The sequence below is a fragment of the Callorhinus ursinus genome, unplaced genomic scaffold, assembly GCF_003265705.2.
Source record: "Callorhinus ursinus isolate GAN/ISIS: 27379988/994484 unplaced genomic scaffold, GSC_fseal_2.0 scaffold3, whole genome shotgun sequence".
Lineage (NCBI taxonomy): Eukaryota > Metazoa > Chordata > Mammalia > Carnivora > Otariidae > Callorhinus > Callorhinus ursinus.
In genome coordinates this window covers 61,111,918-61,131,189 of record NW_027397065.1, presented here as the reverse complement: position 1 = coordinate 61,131,189, position 19,272 = coordinate 61,111,918, and the positions used below count along the sequence as shown (strand labels likewise).

The 19,272-nt window shown below is 36.7% G+C and overlaps 2 protein-coding genes and 1 pseudogene across 11 annotated transcripts in view; 1 reads left to right on the top strand and 2 right to left on the bottom strand.

Moving 5' to 3' along the window:
* The window catches only part of TTC33 (tetratricopeptide repeat domain 33), a 30,409-nt gene extending 28,483 nt beyond the window's left edge, over positions 1-1,926 (bottom strand). Inside the window, exon 1 of one of the 4 annotated variants that reach the window (XM_025867357.2) lies at positions 1,783-1,926. In XM_025867357.2, the coding sequence (XP_025723142.1) occupies positions 1,783-1,847 (65 nt within the window). In that variant the 5' untranslated portion in view covers positions 1,848-1,926. The other 3 variants (XM_025867359.2, XM_025867361.2, XM_025867360.2) reach the window with 3 other exon arrangements.
* Positions 1,927-4,983: 3,057 nt separating this feature from the next.
* The window catches only part of PRKAA1 (protein kinase AMP-activated catalytic subunit alpha 1), a 31,267-nt gene continuing 16,978 nt past the window's right edge, over positions 4,984-19,272 (bottom strand). For all 7 annotated transcript variants that reach the window (XM_025867351.2, XM_025867352.2, XM_025867354.2 and 4 more), the window contains 6 exons: positions 17,317-17,461; positions 15,626-15,713; positions 13,234-13,458; positions 11,388-11,874; positions 11,149-11,275; positions 4,984-7,912 (listed from right to left, as the gene is read on the bottom strand). In XM_025867351.2, the coding sequence (XP_025723136.1) occupies positions 7,668-7,912; positions 11,149-11,275; positions 11,388-11,874; positions 13,234-13,458; positions 15,626-15,713; positions 17,317-17,461 (1,317 nt within the window). In that variant the 3' untranslated portion in view covers positions 4,984-7,667. The remainder of the gene's footprint in view (positions 7,913-11,148; positions 11,276-11,387; positions 11,875-13,233; positions 13,459-15,625; positions 15,714-17,316; positions 17,462-19,272) is intronic.
* On the top strand, positions 14,341-14,473 carry LOC112820543 (U4 spliceosomal RNA; annotated as a pseudogene).

Here is a 19,272-nt window from a genome sequence, read left to right as displayed (position 1 = left end):
AAAAAATTAATAGGTGATCAGACTCCCATTACCCTCCCCCATCCTCCAACCCAAACCATTGTTCTAAATGTCAAAGACCCCAGATAGTGGTTCTCAACCATGTATGAAAAAGTCACACACAACATTGCCTCAGGTGTTTCTGCCATCTTCCTCCACAAATCCTTTAAGCTCTTCTAGAGATCAGAGGCTGTGGACGTGAGGAGAGAATGACATTACAGGGATATAAAAGGCCTGATGACCACTAGTAATTGACAAGTTTAGCCTTGAAGAGAGCAAGAATACATTCCTCTCAGACAAGAGTTAATATTGGGTGAAAAGTACAGGCAAGTTCAGGGATCGGTGGAAAAGATAATGAAGGATTTCCTACCCCGAAGCTTCACATATCCCAGAGAAATAGGCAGCTAGTCATCTGCTCCAAGTAAAGGGAAAAGAAATAGATTTGAGTACTTGAGAAGAATAGAAAAGTTCCAAAATAGTCATTATAGAGAAGGGGAAAATAGGAAAAGCAACAATTAGGGATGAATAAAGATAGCAAACAGTATCAACCTTTTTACCAGGTTAAAAAGCATGAATCTGTGACCAAGGCCATTAGCATAGCTTACTTCAAAACTGTCTGGAGATCACAAGAGCATAGTCAATACACTCCAGAGTAAGTGCTATTAGAGAGTAAACAAAGGATACTATGACTTCAGTGGAGACACTTGAGGCTTCCTGGAGGGGAGCCTGATAAATCTTGAAAAGTAAAAGTTAGCCAGCCTTCAAAGGAGGGTGAGTCCTAGGATACACGCAAAACAGTTTCTAGCCTGAAAAACTTAACACTCAAGAGTTGATTCAGGTATCTCAATTAGTACTAGTTTATAGTACTTATATAAGGCTTTCCTCAATCTATAATTAGATGCACAAGGCGCCAACATCCTAGACTTTAGGTTTTTTCCCCTGGATAAGAAGTCATATGGGTAAATCATAATCATATAGGTTTCACGTTAAACTCATGAAACAACACAAATTCAATTTATACAGACTTATAGTTAATGAACACCATGAAAACTCTAAACAACAAAGTTGTGTTCTAAATTCTTCTGCTGGTACAATGATCCTTACAGTACGCATTCAATTACTGTGGAAGGCTGGACAGTTGGCCCAGCCACAACCCGAGAATGCCTGTCTTCACTGCATCGGAGGATGCAGCACCTAAGGTGAGAAACCACCAGATGAACACCATTAGGAAATCGAAACAACATCCTTCGGGTACCAGGATGTATTCAGAGGTAAGAAATTCAAGATGCAATTTACCCGAAAACGTCCCCGCAAGAGAGAAACCTGTATTAGCAAGTTCCCCGTGCGAAGTTCATAAAGGCTGCCCTGGACGTCACCCGCGAGTTCACCAAGCCGTCCTCAGCCGCGGACAACCCCATCGCGGGGTGGGAAGCAAGCTCTGTGCCGCTCCTCCCACCGCTAAGGGAAGGTCAAAGCCGCACCGGCCGCCGTGGAAACGCGGAAGCCGCTCCTGACGCAGGCGTAACGGAGGGCCCGACCCCCTAGAACTGCTCCTCTCTAGAGACCAACCTTAGTGTCCCGGCTCAGCCACACCCCTGTTGGGTGTCAACTCCGACGTCTGAAGGTCCTTTCTCCCCGAACCACAAGACCCACCAGCCTTGTTTTCCTCCACTTTCTCCGGCTTCCACCACCCAGTTACCTGATGACCACTCCCCTGGTCCCGTGTTTACATTGTGCCTGCCCTTTTCCCACCGGAAACGGAAGCTAACATGCCCGACCGCCTACCTGCCTGCCTTTGGTGCCAGGTCTCCCAAGAAACTGGCCTGGCCCACCCGGGGCGTCGGAACCATGCAGAGAGACGGGCAGGGAAGAGGCGACTCTCAGAGCCCTTGTGGTTGTCAATCCCTTTCTCGGGACCACAAATCCCAGAAGTCACTGCGGCCGTCCCCACCCCATTACCCTCTGGGATTTGTAGTTTGAGCCACCCGGGGCCGAAGCGCCCTCTAGTAGCAGCCGGGAGCATCTGGCGCATGGGTGACCGCAGTGCGCGAGCGCGGGAAACTACGGCTGCGCAGGTTGAGGTGCGCGCAGAGAGAGGCAGCCGGGGCCAGACTGCATACCCCTTTCGGTCGGCAGGTGAAACAGATGAGGCTGGGGGATTTGGGGGTAGTTCATAGCATTACGATAGGACCCTGCCCTAAAGGACTTTACAACCTAGCCAAAGAGACCGGCCAGACACAGAGGACAGAAGCAAAACTCCATGGGAAAGGGGACCAGGGCAGCAGATCAGGGAGGCCCGTGGTTCAACTGTAGGCTTCACGTTGGAAAAAAACAAGTCAGTTGGGCCCAAAAGAATTATAACTTGAAAGTAGCTGTGGTTTATGTCTTGAAAAAAATTAAGGGGGGCAATGTAACACAGAGAACTGTTTAGGAAATTGGAAAAATTAAGATTGTTAATTTATCGAAATAGCTATCTTGTGCAAAGGAAGATCATTTTTGTAGACCAGGCTTTCTCAGCCTCAGCATTATATTTCAAACTGTATCATCTTTGTTGGGGAAAGGGAGGCCTTTCTGTGCGGGGTAGGATATTCAGCAGCATCCCTGGAATCTACCCACTAGATGCCATTAGCATCCACTCCCACCACTACTACCACCAGGTGTGACAAACAAAATTGTCTCCAGTCATTGCCAAATGTCCCTGGAAGAAAAATTGTTCCCCCACCCCCGCCCCACTGAGAACAGCTGTTGTGGAACAATGATGCTCCAAAGTGATCCTCAGATTCCTGAGGGTTGCCAAGACCTTTTCAAACTATTTTCGAGTTCACAGGAAGACATCATTTGCCTTTTTCACAATGTTGACATTGCACTGATAATGGAAAAGCAGTGGTGGGTAAGACTGATGGCAGCTCAGCTGGAATCAAAGCAGTGATACCAAACTCTGGTAGTTGTCCTTGTATTCTTCTCCACCACACTCAGAGTACATACATACATACATACATACATACTACATACAGTACATAATTGTATTCACACTCATGGTACATACATACATACACTCAACAATGTCCTCCACCACACTCATGGTACATACATACATACATACATACACTCAAGAATGTCCTTCATGAAGCAGTAAAACTTATTAAAATGACCCTTGATGCTCATATAGTACTTCTGTATATTGAAGTATGAGGTCTCAAGTAAAAGCACTTGTGAGATTGCATTATAAACTGAAGTAGATACTTTTTTTGTGGAATACACTCTTATTGAGAAAAACACCACCAGCAGTCCTGCTGGTTATTCAGGCTTGGGTTTATGACAGGCCTTATCATGAAAATAAACAAATGGAGTCTGTTAACTTCAAGAAAAACAATTCACAGTGTTGCCAATAATACACGGTCATATCATAGAAATGTATCATATAGAAGCATGTAACTTCTGATATTAATTATAAAAGACACAAAGGCAGTGGCATGTTTCTTAATATGGGGAGAAGCTGACATGGCCGTGTTCACTGCAAACCTAAAACACTGAAAATTCATCAAGCCAAATATTTAGGATTTGGCACTTTTCTATGTTATATACTTCCATAAGCCTTTAAAAAAAACATATATCTCCCTGACAAGACACTCAGAGCAGGATTTATGCCTTATGGTCACATTCTTAGTGCTTGGTTCATAGTTAAGCTATGAGGGGATACAGTTTGCAGAGTGAATAAGTGGTGCTTGAAGCTGTACCCCTTTCTAGGAGTCTTTCCTAATAATTTTCCTCTGGTAAAGGCTACCTCCAACACTTTTCACACTTCACCCATCACTTACTTTAGCCTACGAACTTGACGTACCTATTAATATATTTAATACATTTCTCATGCTGTTTATTGACAATATCATCATCTTCCAAGTTGCTAGAAACCCTCTAAGTTTATCATAGTTAACATTTACTGGCATTCACAATAAATAGAAGAGTCTATTTGTCTACAATATAACAGTTCAATAAATATTGATTTTTCAAACAAGAGAATTTATTGTACAATTTTATACAGTCAGGGTAAATAAGTATCTGTAGCAATTTATAAATTCCCTAAAGAACAATCTTATGTGCTGTTCATAACATTCTTTAGAACTGTTGTTACAATTGTCAAACTATTTTAAAGATTTAGAATGCCAACAATCTAGCCCAATCAAGCCCTAACGATGCCATATGGGATATGAGTTCATCAGTTGAATTCTAACAGTAGTGGAATTCTAACCAAATCCAGTGTTAATAAGGAAAACTGGTAACCACTTTGGCTTTTATTGTATTTATCTTAATATATTGTTCAGGTGGTTAGTTTTTAGATGAAATCAAAGATCAGTAATTTTGTTGTTGAGACAAAAATCACAATGTTTGAGTGCGAAGGTGTGTCTAAGCATGACATTTTATATTTAGACCCATTGTCAAAAAGGTGCACAGGTGGTCAGCTACGAACAAGTGCTTTTTTTTTTTTAGCTTTCCCAGAAGTTAAAAAATTTAAGCACAATGTAACATGAAAAATGTTTTTATCATCCGTTTTCTAAATCAAAGTATTTTAAATTATATGCTTAAATATACCCGTCAAAACATAAATGAACACATCTCAGAGATACTGTACCACAAAGATTGATTTCACCCTATTACCAACTGATAGTTATGTTCTATGTGGGACTTCAATCATCTTGTCAGGAGAATTCACAATGAAAATGAGATTTCTGTGCGTGGAGAAGATGAACAAGAGTTAGGGGGAAAGATTTAAACAACACACGTGTGTCTTTCATTCGGAGGGTGCCAGGCAGAGATGCACAGAGCTCTCCATCCTGCCATAGTCCACCAAGCATTCATTCAGTGTGAGTGGTAGCGCTGCAAGGTCAAAAAGCAGGGAAGGGGGGGGTGGAGAGTGAGAGCACAGGACTTTTTGTACAAAATCATTTAAAACTCTGAAAAACTACAAAAGCATCTCAAGAGAAAATATAACCGAAGTAAAAGCAATGGAGTTTATTTCAGTGAAATTAAATTAGATATATTAAGCTCCCATATCCCCCCAACCTGGTAGAAAAGTTCCTCTCGGTGAGAAATCATTTATTTTAATGGCAAAATTTTTACATTATCAGTAAAATCTGTTATATTTAAAACTATGTATACAGTACATTTCTGGCAAAAACCTTATACATCTTTCAGTTGTCAAGACAAAGTAAAAATATGGTTGCATAAAATCACAAAAAATATAAATTGCTGAAAAGATAATAAAAAAAGATTAAAAATCATTTGCATTGACTCCCCTATATCTTCAGTTAGTAAGAATTTGCAAACTACAAATTTTTTTGAAAATTCTGATGCAACCTTGACATATTCAACCAAAAGTTGTCATTTCAAATGTCCCAGCTTAAAAAAGAATTTACTGCAATAATCTGTGCATTTATCATACTATTTGTACAAGTGCAATATTTAAATATCTTCAAAATAAAATTCAGTAACTAAAAGGAATCACAATAACTTAATAAGAAGCAAAGTTTACAAAATTAACAATTTTTAGAAGGTCCTATTTAATTGGTTCCTCCTTTTGTTCTCCCCACCCCCCCACAACAGCTTATAGAGACATTATGAAGATGTCTTAGGTCTATATACAAATCTGTAACTTTAAAAATAGTCTTCTGTTCTTAACATCAGAAACATAATGTTGCATTTATAGACCCTACATTAAATCAATATCCCCAAAACACAGGGCCACATACAGTTATAAATACAGTTTTGAACTTAAAGTTGAATTCCTATTATTACAGCTTTCAGATTCTAAGTTGAATAGACAAGCCCTGGACAAAAAGAAGCAAGATTTTTGTTTTGAACTCAGTGCATTTCTAGGGGTGCTGGAACCAAATCTACAACTACAGTTAACTATGCAAGCTATTAAGACACTTGAGTACATTACTGCCTGGTTACATAGGTGCTCACTGTATTTGCCAAAAACAGTCCTATAATACAAAGGTATGAAATGAGAAATAAGATAGCTCTTTTGCAATGGAAAAATGATTGATACCAAAAAAATCAATACCTTGATGTTAAAATAGTATAAGGCAATTATGGGTGATATAGTATTTTTTATTTTTTATTAGCATACACATGACACCAATTTTAACTGAGGTGACTTTAAATTTTCATTTACAACTACTACAGAATGCTAGTAGGAAAAAGGAAAGAGCAGGAAAAGAAAATATAGAGATCTTATATTAATTAAGCATCTTTAGGCAGTTCCCATAATGCTTTTTAAAAAGTGATTAAAATCCAAAACGTATGTGACCATTTAGAACTAACTGATCTGTTCCATGTTTTACTGAAATAATGTCATATCTGACTAAGGAGACATAACCAAATGCAATGTGTAAACTTTCACTGAATCCTGGTTTGAAATAATGAGCTATGTAAGAAATTTGGAGGACAACTGGGGAAACCTAAAAATGCATGATTAGATGACATTAGGGAATTACCAATTTTATAGTAGCATTATAGTTTTTTAGGAAAATGTCATTTTTAGGAGATGCTTGAAGTGTTGCGGGTGATTAAGTATGTCAGCAACATCCAAATGGTTCAGGGGGGAAAGCATATATGTATATACATATATATACACACACACACACATATATACACAACTGTATCTATATACATATATAGACATAAACCAAACATGGCAAAATGTTGACCAGTGTGGAATCTAAGTGGTAGATACACATGTGATCACCCAACAGCCTTTCAATTTTTGTTTTTAAAAATGTTCATGATAAAATTTGGGAGGAAAAGTCTTATCTGAGCATTTAAACAGTTTGTAAGAAATGTTCTGTGTGCTAAATCAATTTAAAAGATACATAATTGAATAGAAATTTTTTATATACATTCAATACTGACATGAGCAGCGAAATTTGTGAGATTGACAAAAACATGATTTATTTATAGTATATGCAACTCAGCTCTTGTGACAAAAGGAGAAATTTATGTACAGAATATAGTGAGACAAATTTTAAGATCTACCTTAGTGCCTAGAGTATCTGAATATTTAAGTTCTGTGCATTTTTGGACTTACCAAGCTAAAGAGAAAATTTTAATTATGTCTAATATCTTTGATGTGCTTACCAGATACTAAAGAATATTAAGGGAAGAGACATGGAAGAGTCATCCAGACTGTCACTACTGTTGGAAGATACTTGCTCTTTAAGAAGATAAGGAGCCCCCAAAACAAAATCACCTCTAAAGGTCTCTGGGGATTCTAGGCAAATATTTATTGAATAAATTTGTGAAGCAGTTATGTAACACATCAACATGTAATAATATATGAAGGCCTTTATGGTAAATTAATATTCTACAAAGCCCTGTGTACACTAAATATAAAATAGCCAAATATCAAGTGAGCCTGAGAGACCTATAATTCATTGTGAATATTACATTATGCTATATGCCTACCGAACAATGAACAACAAAATTATCTTAATTCATTTTTGCACATTAGGCTTTTAACTATTAATCATATTCCAATTCCTGTGCAAACTGCATTCCAAAAGGCCAATCCTCAGTTATAATTATGTATAACTTGATTATAAATGGAAGCATTTGGCTATGATTTATTACGCATGCTTATTGCTATCAAAGAAATAAGCAAAGTTTTAGGTTTACTGTGCAAGAATTTTAATTAGATTCGCACACATCTCAAAAAATTCTATAGTGTGACTTCCAGGTCTTGGAGTTAGGTCAACAGGAGAAGAGTCAAGTGAGGTCAAAGATGAGGTAAGAGAAGCTTCTGAGGATTTTCCTTGAGCCTCAGCATCTGAATCATTCCTTTGGCAAGATCGATAGTTGCTCACTGATCCCGATCTCTGTGGAGTAGCAGTCCCTGATTTGGCTTCAGTAATTTCATCTGGAGAAAAAAATTTCAATGTATTATAATCCATGACACCCCCCCCAAAAGTTTAATAGTGTTTAATTTGCTTCTTTGAGACCACTGACCAGCTATCAAGACCATGTTTATGCTGAATACTTTCTAAAATAGAGGTGATTTGCCTTTTTTCCTTACAGTATGTATTCTCCTGATGGCTAATTAGGATTGGGTACAGTACATAGTTACTCATCAGTCTTGCAATCCAAAGTTAAGAGCCCAATAAACTAATAACGTGGGGCTCAATAAACATCCTTCCCTTAGCGATAAAAATTAATCCCTCTGTATTAAAATCACTGAATAAATGCACTTAAAATTTGGAAATAATACTGGAAATCACCTCATCCAACTCTGTTCTACTGATAAAAAAAACATAAACCCCAGAAAGTGAAGTGACTTGCCATAGGTAATAAACAAACAGAGAGGTAAATCTAGAACCTGCATCTCCTATCATTTCAGTAGTTTTTACTCTCCCACTTTCTCTTCATATTTAAGATCTCATAAAAGAGCAATGATTCCAATAAACAGAAATCAAGGAAAGCCTAAAGTTGGGAACAGAGTACAAAAACAGTAAATGCTCGGGGTGCCTGGGTGGCTCTGTCAGTTCAGCATCTGCCTTCAGCTCAGGTCATGATCCCAGAGTCCTGGGATCGAGCCCCTCATCGGGCTCCCTGCTGAGCTTCTCCCTCTCCCTCTGCCTGCCGCTCCCCCTGCTTGTGCTCACTCTCTCTGTGTCAAATAATAAAATCTTTAAAACAAAACAAAACAGTAAATGCTCATTCAACTGGCAAACCCAGGGGCTAGTAAACCCAAGGTTATAAATTTGATCCAAATACAATGAGAAATACAAAATCCATTCCATATCGCAGACTACATGAGTATGTGTTAGCAGATAAACAGCATCTGGACAGAGAGATAAGCAGACAAACAGCTTTAGCCAGTATATCACCACTCAGACCTGTGTCTTTCTGATACTAGGAAGGTACTATCCTTTGGTTTATAAAGAAGACAAAAAATTCATAGGTAAATCTCATCTAATAGTTCCATATAATCTTAGATGAACAGAGTGGTAATATATCTTAACTGATTTGGCCAATGAAGAACTGCCATAAACTTGTACTTAAATAAAGGCTCAGTTTGTGAGAGAACATTATATATACAGTTATACTCTGTTATAAGGCTGGGACAGAGAGAGTATTTACCTGAATTATGAATCACCTGTGTTCCATCAAGCTTTTTAATAGATAACATAAATTAGTTTTTAAGAGGGTATTCCCATGGGAAATCTGAATTAATATAAATTTCAGGGGTGCCTGGGTAGCTCAGTCGGTTAAATGTCCAACTCTTGATTTTGGCTCAGGTCATTATCTCAGGGCATGGGACTGAACCACGCATAGGGCTCCATGTTCAGTGGGGAATCTGCTTAGGATTCTCTCTCTCCCTCTGCCCCTTTCCCTCTCACTCTCTCTCACTCTCAAATAAATAAATAAAATCTCTTTTAAAAGATTTATTTATTTGAGAGCGAGGACATGAGAGAGACAGCATGAGCAGGGGGAGTAGCAGAGGGAGAGGGAGAAGCAGACTGCCCGCTGAGCAGTGAGCCCAATGCAGGACTGGATCCCAGGACCCTGAGATCATTACCTGAGCCAAAGGCAGACGCTTAACCGACTGAGCCCCCCAGGCACCCCTAAACAAATAATTTCTTTTAAAAAAAATAAATTTCAAACCATGTTTGGTATCACACCATTTACTAAAAGTCTATTATAGTCTACTCATATACATACACTGGGATATAAGATATTCTTCCCATGTAAAAATAAAAACAAGAACAAAAACGTCTACTTTCTGCGGTTAATAATTTACCTCAACCTAATCAGTCTAAATAGTTAAGATATTCTAGCAAACTATACATAATGGTAATCAAAGACACTTTCCAAATACAGGTTTTCATTTTCAAAATATTAAAACAGTAAAACAATATTTAACATTTCTTTAAAAAAATTCAAGGAGGTATTTTAAATATTTTATACTGCAGTAAGGTCACCGTTTTGATGACCAATTAAAATAGCCAACTAAAAGTTTGAATATTTCAGTGATTTGATCATCATATTGTCTCTATGACTGTAGGTAAATAGAAATGCACAACAGTCTAAAATTAAGGTTAACAATGTCAATTTAACTAATTATGACAGTTATCTTGAACATAAGATGCTTTAGTCCCAGGAATCCTTATATAGTGCCTTCATATAAAAGTCATCTATTATTGGGCGCCTGGGTGGCTCAGTCGGTTAAGCGCCTGCCTTCAGCTCAGGTCATGATCCCAGGATCCTGTGATCAAGCCCCGCATTGGGCTCCTTGCTCAGCAGGGAGTCTGCTTTCTCCCTCTCTCTGCCTGCCACTCCCCCTGCTTGTGGTCTCTCTCTCTCTGTGTCAAATAAACAAAATCTTTAAAAAAAAATAAGTGAGTATTTAAGAACACTTTATTGAGAGATAGATAAAGATGCTGGGTGAGAGGAGAAAAATAACCCTAAGTCCCTAACCTGTCCAAAACATTTCTCTCTCAGTCCCCTGCAAGAAACCTTACTCAACAAATAATTTTTTTTTTTCCTTTAAGGGCACCGTGAGCCCTTTTGTTTTTTTTTTTTGAAAGATTTTATTTATTTGACAGAGAGAGACACAGCGAGAGAGGGAACACAAGCAGGGGGAGTGGGAGAGGGAGAAGCAGGCTCTCTGCCGAGCCACCCAGGCGCCCTTGACAAATAATTTCTTGTCCTATGAGCTACTAATCAAATCTGTTCACATTGCCTTATCAGTCAACTCTAAAAGCTACTTGTACTTTAATTCTTAAATGAAAAATAAAAATATTAAATATCAGATATAAAAAAATACTAAATAGTCAACATTTATTTCCAAATAAAACATTTTATCTTATCAAAATGAACCACACCAAAAAACAGAAATGTGGCAGAAACTATCACTTTAGGATCAGACTACACCTGGCTTTAAGACAATCTTAAAAGGACAATACACAGTAAGATTACAAGAAAAACACGACTCATAAATGTCTACATCACAGAGGCACAAAATCACATTTTATACTCTCTTGCTATTGAATTACTAGGAAGATTCAAGAAACTTCAAAAGAATCAAAGACTAAAAAGCCAAGTTAGGTAACAAGTCTAGTATGTCAATTGTGTTGTTTTGTGGGATATACATACCATCAATACTACGGAAATCCAGTAAGTACGTTCTACTATCCACTTGGTATAACTGTAGACTCATTTTGGAGTATGTACTTGTCACAGGATTCTTCCTTCGAACACGCAAATAATAGGGGTTTACAACCTAGTATATGGTATGGACAAAAACAAAATCAAAAGCAATTCTTCTAGAAAAAATTTTATAGACTAGAGGTTTGCCAAATGTGCTTAAAATCAGAATGCCCTTTCTTTCTTACCTTCCATTCATAATCCAGCTGTTTAATTGCTCTACAAACTTCTGCCATGATATCATTCGGTCGACTTTGACTTCTAATTCCCAAATGCCATTTTGCTTTCCTTACACCTTGGTGTTTGGATTTCTGTGGATTTAATTCATCAAGGGTGTGGCGTGCCCTTGGTGTTTCAGCAACCAAGAATGGTACTCTTTCAGGATGGGGCCGAGTCAAATGGTGGTCATCGAGAAAAGAATCAGGTGGGCTTGTTGCCAAGTAAAAATCTTTGGCCTCATTCATTATTCTCCTGTTATCTATTATGAGGTGGTAGGCAACCGCCAAAGGGTCCTGGTGATTTCTGTTATAAAGGCAGCTGAGAACCTCCTCTTCTGAGCACTCAAATTTTTCACATACTTCTTTTAAGGCTTCATCATCAATCATGGTTGAACTATATGATGGATCCTCGGGAAAAAGATATTTTGGAAGGTCTTGTTTAAACCATTCATGTTCCCTGAGAGAAAATGGCAGGGTCAGGAGGAGGATTTTGAGTAGAGAGGAGACTGCAAGTAACAGTTTGAGGAGTACAGGATATGAATTCACTTATATTTATATTCATATTGTATTTTAATTTTTTCAAACTGAGACTTTCCTCTTCTGGCTCACATTTCATTGTGTATACTGGAGGAAATGCTCCAACCACCTTCTGGTTTTAAGAGGGAGAAAGCAGTGCTGTACCAACAGGAAAAGAAATGTCTACACTTTTATTTAAAGTTTTGGCACAAATGAAAAAGAACAATATTCTGCGGCTTCATTATAATTCTTTTCTGATATAATGTTAGGTGAAAAAACCGTAACAACAAAAACAGACAAGTACCATTCACTGAATGCTTACTAGGTGGTAGGTTTTAGGCTAAATACTTACTATACATTATCTCAACTCATAAAACAACTCTATGAAGATAATATATCTCATTTTTAATGAAGGAACTGAGAGTTTCCTAACTTCATATATAAAAGGATATGTTTGACCTGAACTATGTCAAAAACAGCTAAAACTAAAAACATCAAGAAAGGAAACACCCAAAAGAACAATGACTATCTTCTGGGTGACAGAATTAAAGATCATTTTAGTTTTCTATTTTTTGGGTGTTTTCTAATTCCAATTGTCAATTCCAATTGTCACATATTACATTTAAATTGTAAAAAGTATGTAAAACACAAGAAAAAGCATCTTTCACTTAGATATTTTAAATTTTAGAGGATGATTTGTCCTTTTCCACGGGTGGTATAAACATGCCTTTCCATATGAAACTTACAAACCAGTAATTTCACATGTGATTCAGTGTATACCACCCCAAAACCACACATGTCATTGGTGAAGTTAAAAATGTCCTCATTACTCGAGATAAACAAAAGAAAAAACAGAATAATTCAAAAGATCAGAACTCAAATAGTGACACAAATTTACTACTACTGAAAAGCATTAATCTTAATGAGTCAAATATGAGGCATACTACAGAAAATCTTGAAGAACCACTACAAATGTAAAATCCCATCAGGGTCCTTTTTATTTCACATTAGCTATTTTTTCAAATTTAAAAACAAATATAATATTCATTGTTACAATTTCAAAAGAAAGATGCATAAGTAAAAAGCCTTGAAAGCCCTTCCTACTACTAATCTTCTTTCCCTAAGGTAGCCTGTTCAGTGTGTATTTTCAAATACCAAAATAAAATAAATGTGCCTATATACTGTATTTTTTAACATAGAAATGGCATTACATTGTACATACTGTCCTGCAACTTTTTCTTTCACTTAACTTGTATGATTGAAACTATTAGATCTGATAATCTCCAAGCTGCATAATTACCTGATATCTTTGATTGTGGCCCTCTTCATGGGATCCACCTGTAGCATATGTTTCAAAAGGCTAATCACAGACGGATTTAAATACTGAGGGGTATAAAAGATCCCATCACATATCTTCTTAAAAAGAGTTGGCACATGATCATCATCAAATGGAAGGGTTCCACATAATAAAGCATAGAGAATAACCCCACTGCTCCATATATCTACCTCTGGACCTGCATACAATCTGTAACAGGAAATATCAATTGGATTAAATAATCATAGTAACTTGAGAGCCAATCAATCAAAAATTTTCAATATGGATACTTCATAAAGAATTATGAGAGTATGATTTCTATAGCCATTCCTACACACTACACATAAGGATTCTATACTAATTCTATCAGTATTATCTTTGAAAATAAGTCAAGAATTTAAGCTTAGAGTATAGCTAAAATTCTGTTCTTACTACCTTACTATGGTCCTTATAAAATCAATTAAGAATGTTCTTTAAACCCACTGTCTCCCAATAACCCAAGACCTCCTACCAAGGCGAATGGGGCCTGAGGCTATGGCAGAAAGCCAAGCTGACTGGTTCACAGAAGATTCTAAACTGGTATTTGCAATACACTGTAGCCAACTGACTTAACTACCTCAGGCTGTTAGGTCAAAGTCTGGTTTTGGGGAAAGGATGTTTATAAACTGATCAAATAAATTGTTGAACTGATCCATAAATACTGCTTTGAGTACAAGTTCCCACTCATCCAAACCTCACAGGAAGACCTTATCCAAACTGGAAAAGCAGACTTCAGTAATGGCCCATGTATACATGCACATTTACAATACATTTCTTTTGTTTATTTAATTAACACTACCGCCAGGTCTTGAACTGTTTTCTTCCAAAACAAATTACATGACACAAATGAAGTAATTTAAAAACATTTTCTGAACATTAGGCTGATATAAAAAGATAATGATGAACCTTGATAAATTTAAAATTAGATACTTCTGCCTTATTCACAGCCATGCCTTTACCCAAATATAATTTCTCTGAGCACACTAGGCAAGCAAGCTTATGAAAACAGACAGAAAATACTGTAGTACTTCTGCATTCTGAATTAGGATGTGAAGCTTTGCGCAGTGGCAGTATCGTAGCCAATGAGGTTTATCCGAGGCGCGATTATTGCTAACTGAATTAGGATGTGAAACATTCAAACAAAGAAACATGGTTTTAGTGTAAATTAATAAAAGTTAATTATAAAAATTAGTAAACAAACTTAACCATCTGTTTTCAATTTCAGTAGGAGAGTGAAGAACAATAACTTTAAAAAATTAAATTTTCCTGCCATCTAAGCTATTTGAAAGCTGCACTTTATGTGTAAATGTAGCAATGGCTATAGAAACCATACTCCTGTTCTCAATGCTGGTAATTGAGAGGTTCGAATTCTTATAATACTGTAGTCTCTAGAAGATGTAAAAATGAAAAATTCAAAATAAATGAGTCTGATGATTTTATCATACTTCAGTCTAATTCCCCAAGACACCTTATCATAAACATAAAGCTACTACAGAATGTCTTTCTATCAGGGCGCCTGGGTGGCTCAGTCAGTTAAGCATCCAACTCTTATTTCAGCTCAGGTCATGATCTCAGGGTTCTGGGATCAGGCTCTCAGCTCAGCAGGGAGTCTGCTTGAGGAGTTCCTCCCTCTCCTTCTGCCCCACCCCCAACTCACACACTCTCTGTAAAATAAATAAACATATCTTAAAAAATGCCTTCTATCTGAAAAATTAAAGGTACACATTACACTTTTAACTCTTCATCTAAGTAAAACCATTTCCAACTAGTAGGTATTAATATATTCAAGTTTTTAATGTCTGACCTTTAAAACTTGCTAGTTTTAGGGTACCTGTGGCTCAGATGGCTGGGCCTCTGACTCTTGATTTTGGCTCAGGTCTTGATCTCAGGGTCCTGAGATTGAGCTCCCCCATCAGACTCCATGCTCTGCAGGGAGTTTGCTTAGTATACTCTCTCTCCCTCTCCCCTCCCCAACCTCATACGCACACACCCACGTGCTCTCTAAAATAAATAAATAAATCTTTAAAGAAAAAAAAAAACTTGCTAGTCTTAAACCTTCAGTTTCTACTGGGGGGAAAAAAGTGATAAGTATTCTGATCTAACTACTTTATAGATGATATTGACTTCCAAACAAATATTCTCTTCTATAAATGGAATCCTTAATTCTTACTCAGTTATGTTTTATTCTTAAAACATAACACTTTCTGGATAAGGAAAGAATAAGCCTTACATGTCTTTCTTTCGCTAGAATTTAATACGACACTACAGACAGACAAAATCTAAGAGAAAAAAAATTATATAAATGTACAAGGGTGGAAGAAAGGGTGTCAAATACTACCTTCCTGAAATTACTTCTGGTGCAGCATAGTTCGGTGAACCACAACTTGTTCTTAAAAATTCACCATCTGACATCATGTTTGAAAGACCTGAAAATGCACAAAATCAATATTCAAGACTTCCCAAGGACAAAAATAAAAACAAAACTCCATTGAACAGTAAAACTGAGTTTGCATTGAAGTGATAAATCATCATTTTGTCCTTTGCTTCAACAAATTCTGTCTTTACTGTTTGCAAATATTTTGCCATTATGCCCTAAAACTTGTAATCTATTTCAGCATTTAAAGTTAGTGCATTATTGGAATTTAATGAGTATATATTAAGCTACTGGTTATTCCGCTTACTAGAATAAATTTGGCATATTTAAATTTATTAATACGGAAACTACTAGGGAAAAAATGTACAACAGATGAGTAGAAGAATTAAAATTCAAAGTTTCTATTAACCCCTGTTCTGATTCTTTAAAAAATAAAATAAAATAAAATAAAATAAAATAAAATAAAATAAAATAAAAAAACAGTAACTTTGAGTATCAAAGTTTCCTCATAGTTTTACTCCAAAAAGAAACCTCTGCCTCCTCAAAAATGCATTAGGTAAAAATAATCATGACAAGAGCGCCTGGCTGGCTCAGTTGCCAGCATGCAGCTCCTATCTCAGGATTATGAGTTCAAGCCCCAGGTTGGGTACAGAGATTATTTAAAAATAAAATCATTAAAAAAAAAAAAAAAACAAATCATCATCATCATGACAACTGAGGAGTAAGGAAGTCAAATAATTTAGTCAGCAGCAAACCAGTAGCTCAGAGCTGATTGGCAGTGCTCAACGAATCTCTACAGATTATAATACACATATCCCAAACTGAGGAAAATAGTTACAACAATCTCCTCTGATTTGAACTGAAGCTAAGCAAAAGAGAGTTGCAGAGATTCATTTTCTTAGATTTAATGTCAGTGGCAATTTACATAGAAAATAAAGGAAAAATAAATTCATTTTTGACAATCAAAATAATGTTCCTCCAAGCTGAAATTATGTTTTTCTATCATTTAAAATATTTTTTTTTTAATAATTTTGTTCATATAATTTACCTTCTGGCTTTCAGAGTTTGAGTAACTCCATTCCAGTCTCTCCTCTTGCTCTATACTTGATCAAAAGAACACACTGGAAATAAGGTTGCTAACTTCTCCTTCACAAATAAGTCTCAAATCAAATGATGCTTCTAAGGCTACCAACTTAAATTATTTACCTACTGTCGTAAGACTCAATTCTAAAGACAAAAAGCTAAGAAGAGAATTCCTTATCTCTTCTCCTTTTTGTATGTTCATAGACAAAATGGTGAGGATACACTATTTGGGGGTACTCAATCCACTGCACAGGAGTAAAAGTTATGGGACGCCTGAGTGGCTCAGTCGTTAAGCATCTGCCTTCGGCTCGGGTCATGATCCCGGGGTCCTGGGATCAAGTCCCACATTGGGCTCCTTGCTCAGTGAGGAGCCTGCTTCTCCCTCTCCCTCTACTGCTCCCCCTGCTTATGCTCTCTCTCTCTCTCTGACAAATAAATAAATAAAAATCTTTGAAAAAAAAAAAGCACCACTGAAGCTAATTTAAAAAAAAAAAGAAGTGAAAGTTATCTGAAGAATGCTATTCATGTTCGTTAAACATAATGAATACGTGAAACTATAAAAATCTCCTTACCAAAGTCAGCTATCTTTGCATTCATGTGTGCATCAAGCAGGACATTTTCAGGTTTCAAATCTCTATGGACCACCATATGCCTGTGACAATAATCCACACCAGAAAGGATCTGTTGAAACAGACGCCGACTTTCTTTTTCATCCAGCTAAGAAAAGTAGAGAGGCATTTTAAAAGTGTGTTTTTCAGAAGAAATTCTTCTACCTACAATTCTCCAACCTATAAGACTGTCAAAATGCATGAAATCTTCCAAATGAACCTCATCCTGAGACACTTTTGAAATGGGGAGGAGATGGATATATACAGCACAAAATGCTAAGAGGATCTTGGAACCCAAATCAGTAATTCAACTTTCTGTTATCACCTTTGTGACTACATTGTAATAGCTTGCTTTCCTCTATATTTCATGAGCTATGTCAAATAGTTTCAATTTCTACTTGAAACTAAATGTGTTTTCTCCTATAAATTAGAAATGTTTAATCCTTCATTCCTTTAATAAATATTTATTGAACATCTTCAATGTGCCATGCACTGTTTCAGACACTCGAGATACAGCAATGAATAAAACAAAGGTCCTAATCTAGTTGATGAAAATCGACAACAGGGACGCCTGGGTGGCTCAGATGATTAAGGGTCTGCCTTCGGCCCAGGTCATGATCCCAGGGTCCTGGAATCGAGCCCCGCACTGGGCTCCCTGCCTGGCGGGAAGCCTGCTTCTCCCTCTCCCTCTACTGTTCCCCCTGCTTGTGTTCTCTATCAAATAAATAAATAAAATCTTTTTAAAAAAATTGACAATAAAAAATAAATATAAAAAAATAACAGCAAGGAGTGTTTTGAAGAAAAATAAAGCAGAATAGGGGCACAGAGAATTATGTTGGGGTGGATGATACTATTTTAGACTATATGAGGAAGATTCAAGATTTTTAATGAATTAGCAAGCAATCAAATTATATGTCCTGAAATAAAGATATTCTAGTTTTAACAAAAGAAAAACCTTTATTCATGTGTTTAATAAAATATAAAAAGCATGTATCTGAAAAAAGTTATCTTATGTAGCAACTAACATTTTAAAAAATATTCTTGGGGGGCCTGGGTGGCTCAGTTGTTAAGCGACTGCCTTCGGCTCAGGTCCTGATCCCAGGGTCCTGGGATCGAGCCCCTCATCGGGCTCCCTGCTCCGCGGGAAGCCTGCTTCTCCCCTCTCCCACTGCCCCCTGCTTGTGTTCCCTCTCTCGCTGTGTCTCTCTCTGTCAAATAAATAAATAAAATCTTTAGAAAAAAAAATTCTTTAAGAAATCTCACTCAAAAAAAAAAAAAACCTTCTCATTCCATTTATCCATATTTTCTTCTTATGATTTTTTTTCTCAAAAGTAATAACCATTACTTGGATGAGCCTCTACCAAGAAGTCACATTTAATAAACAGCCTATTAATTCTCTAGGTAAAGGACTCTAATATGCAATTCTCTAACAGAGGCCACAAATTAGCATTCTAAAACCAGACTTCTACACTTCACATGGCATGGACAATCTAGGAGAAAAGATAAACTAGTAATTTCTTTTGAAAGCAAAATTAAAACTACTGAAGTACTATGAGATACCCTTCCTCCAGAGAAAATAACAATGTGTTAGCAATCTCATTTATTTCTAGCAGAAATGTAGGTTCACTTTTTTAATACAATTTTATATCAAACATACTAAGTGAAAAAAAGAATGTGTTCTAAATGTGAAAGAAAACTTAACTGATTAAACAAAATATAATAGGTAAACTAAACAGGCTACAAAAATTAAAATTATATTGACAAATACAGTACAAAAGATGGAGGGGAAGTCTACAAAAGAATATTAGAAAAGTTAAAGCATATTTCCAGTTAAACATGGCAGATCGAACTTTTGTCTCCACCCTTTGAAATATCACTAAAATGACATTAGCATATAAAGACAAAAAGAGCAAGACAGCA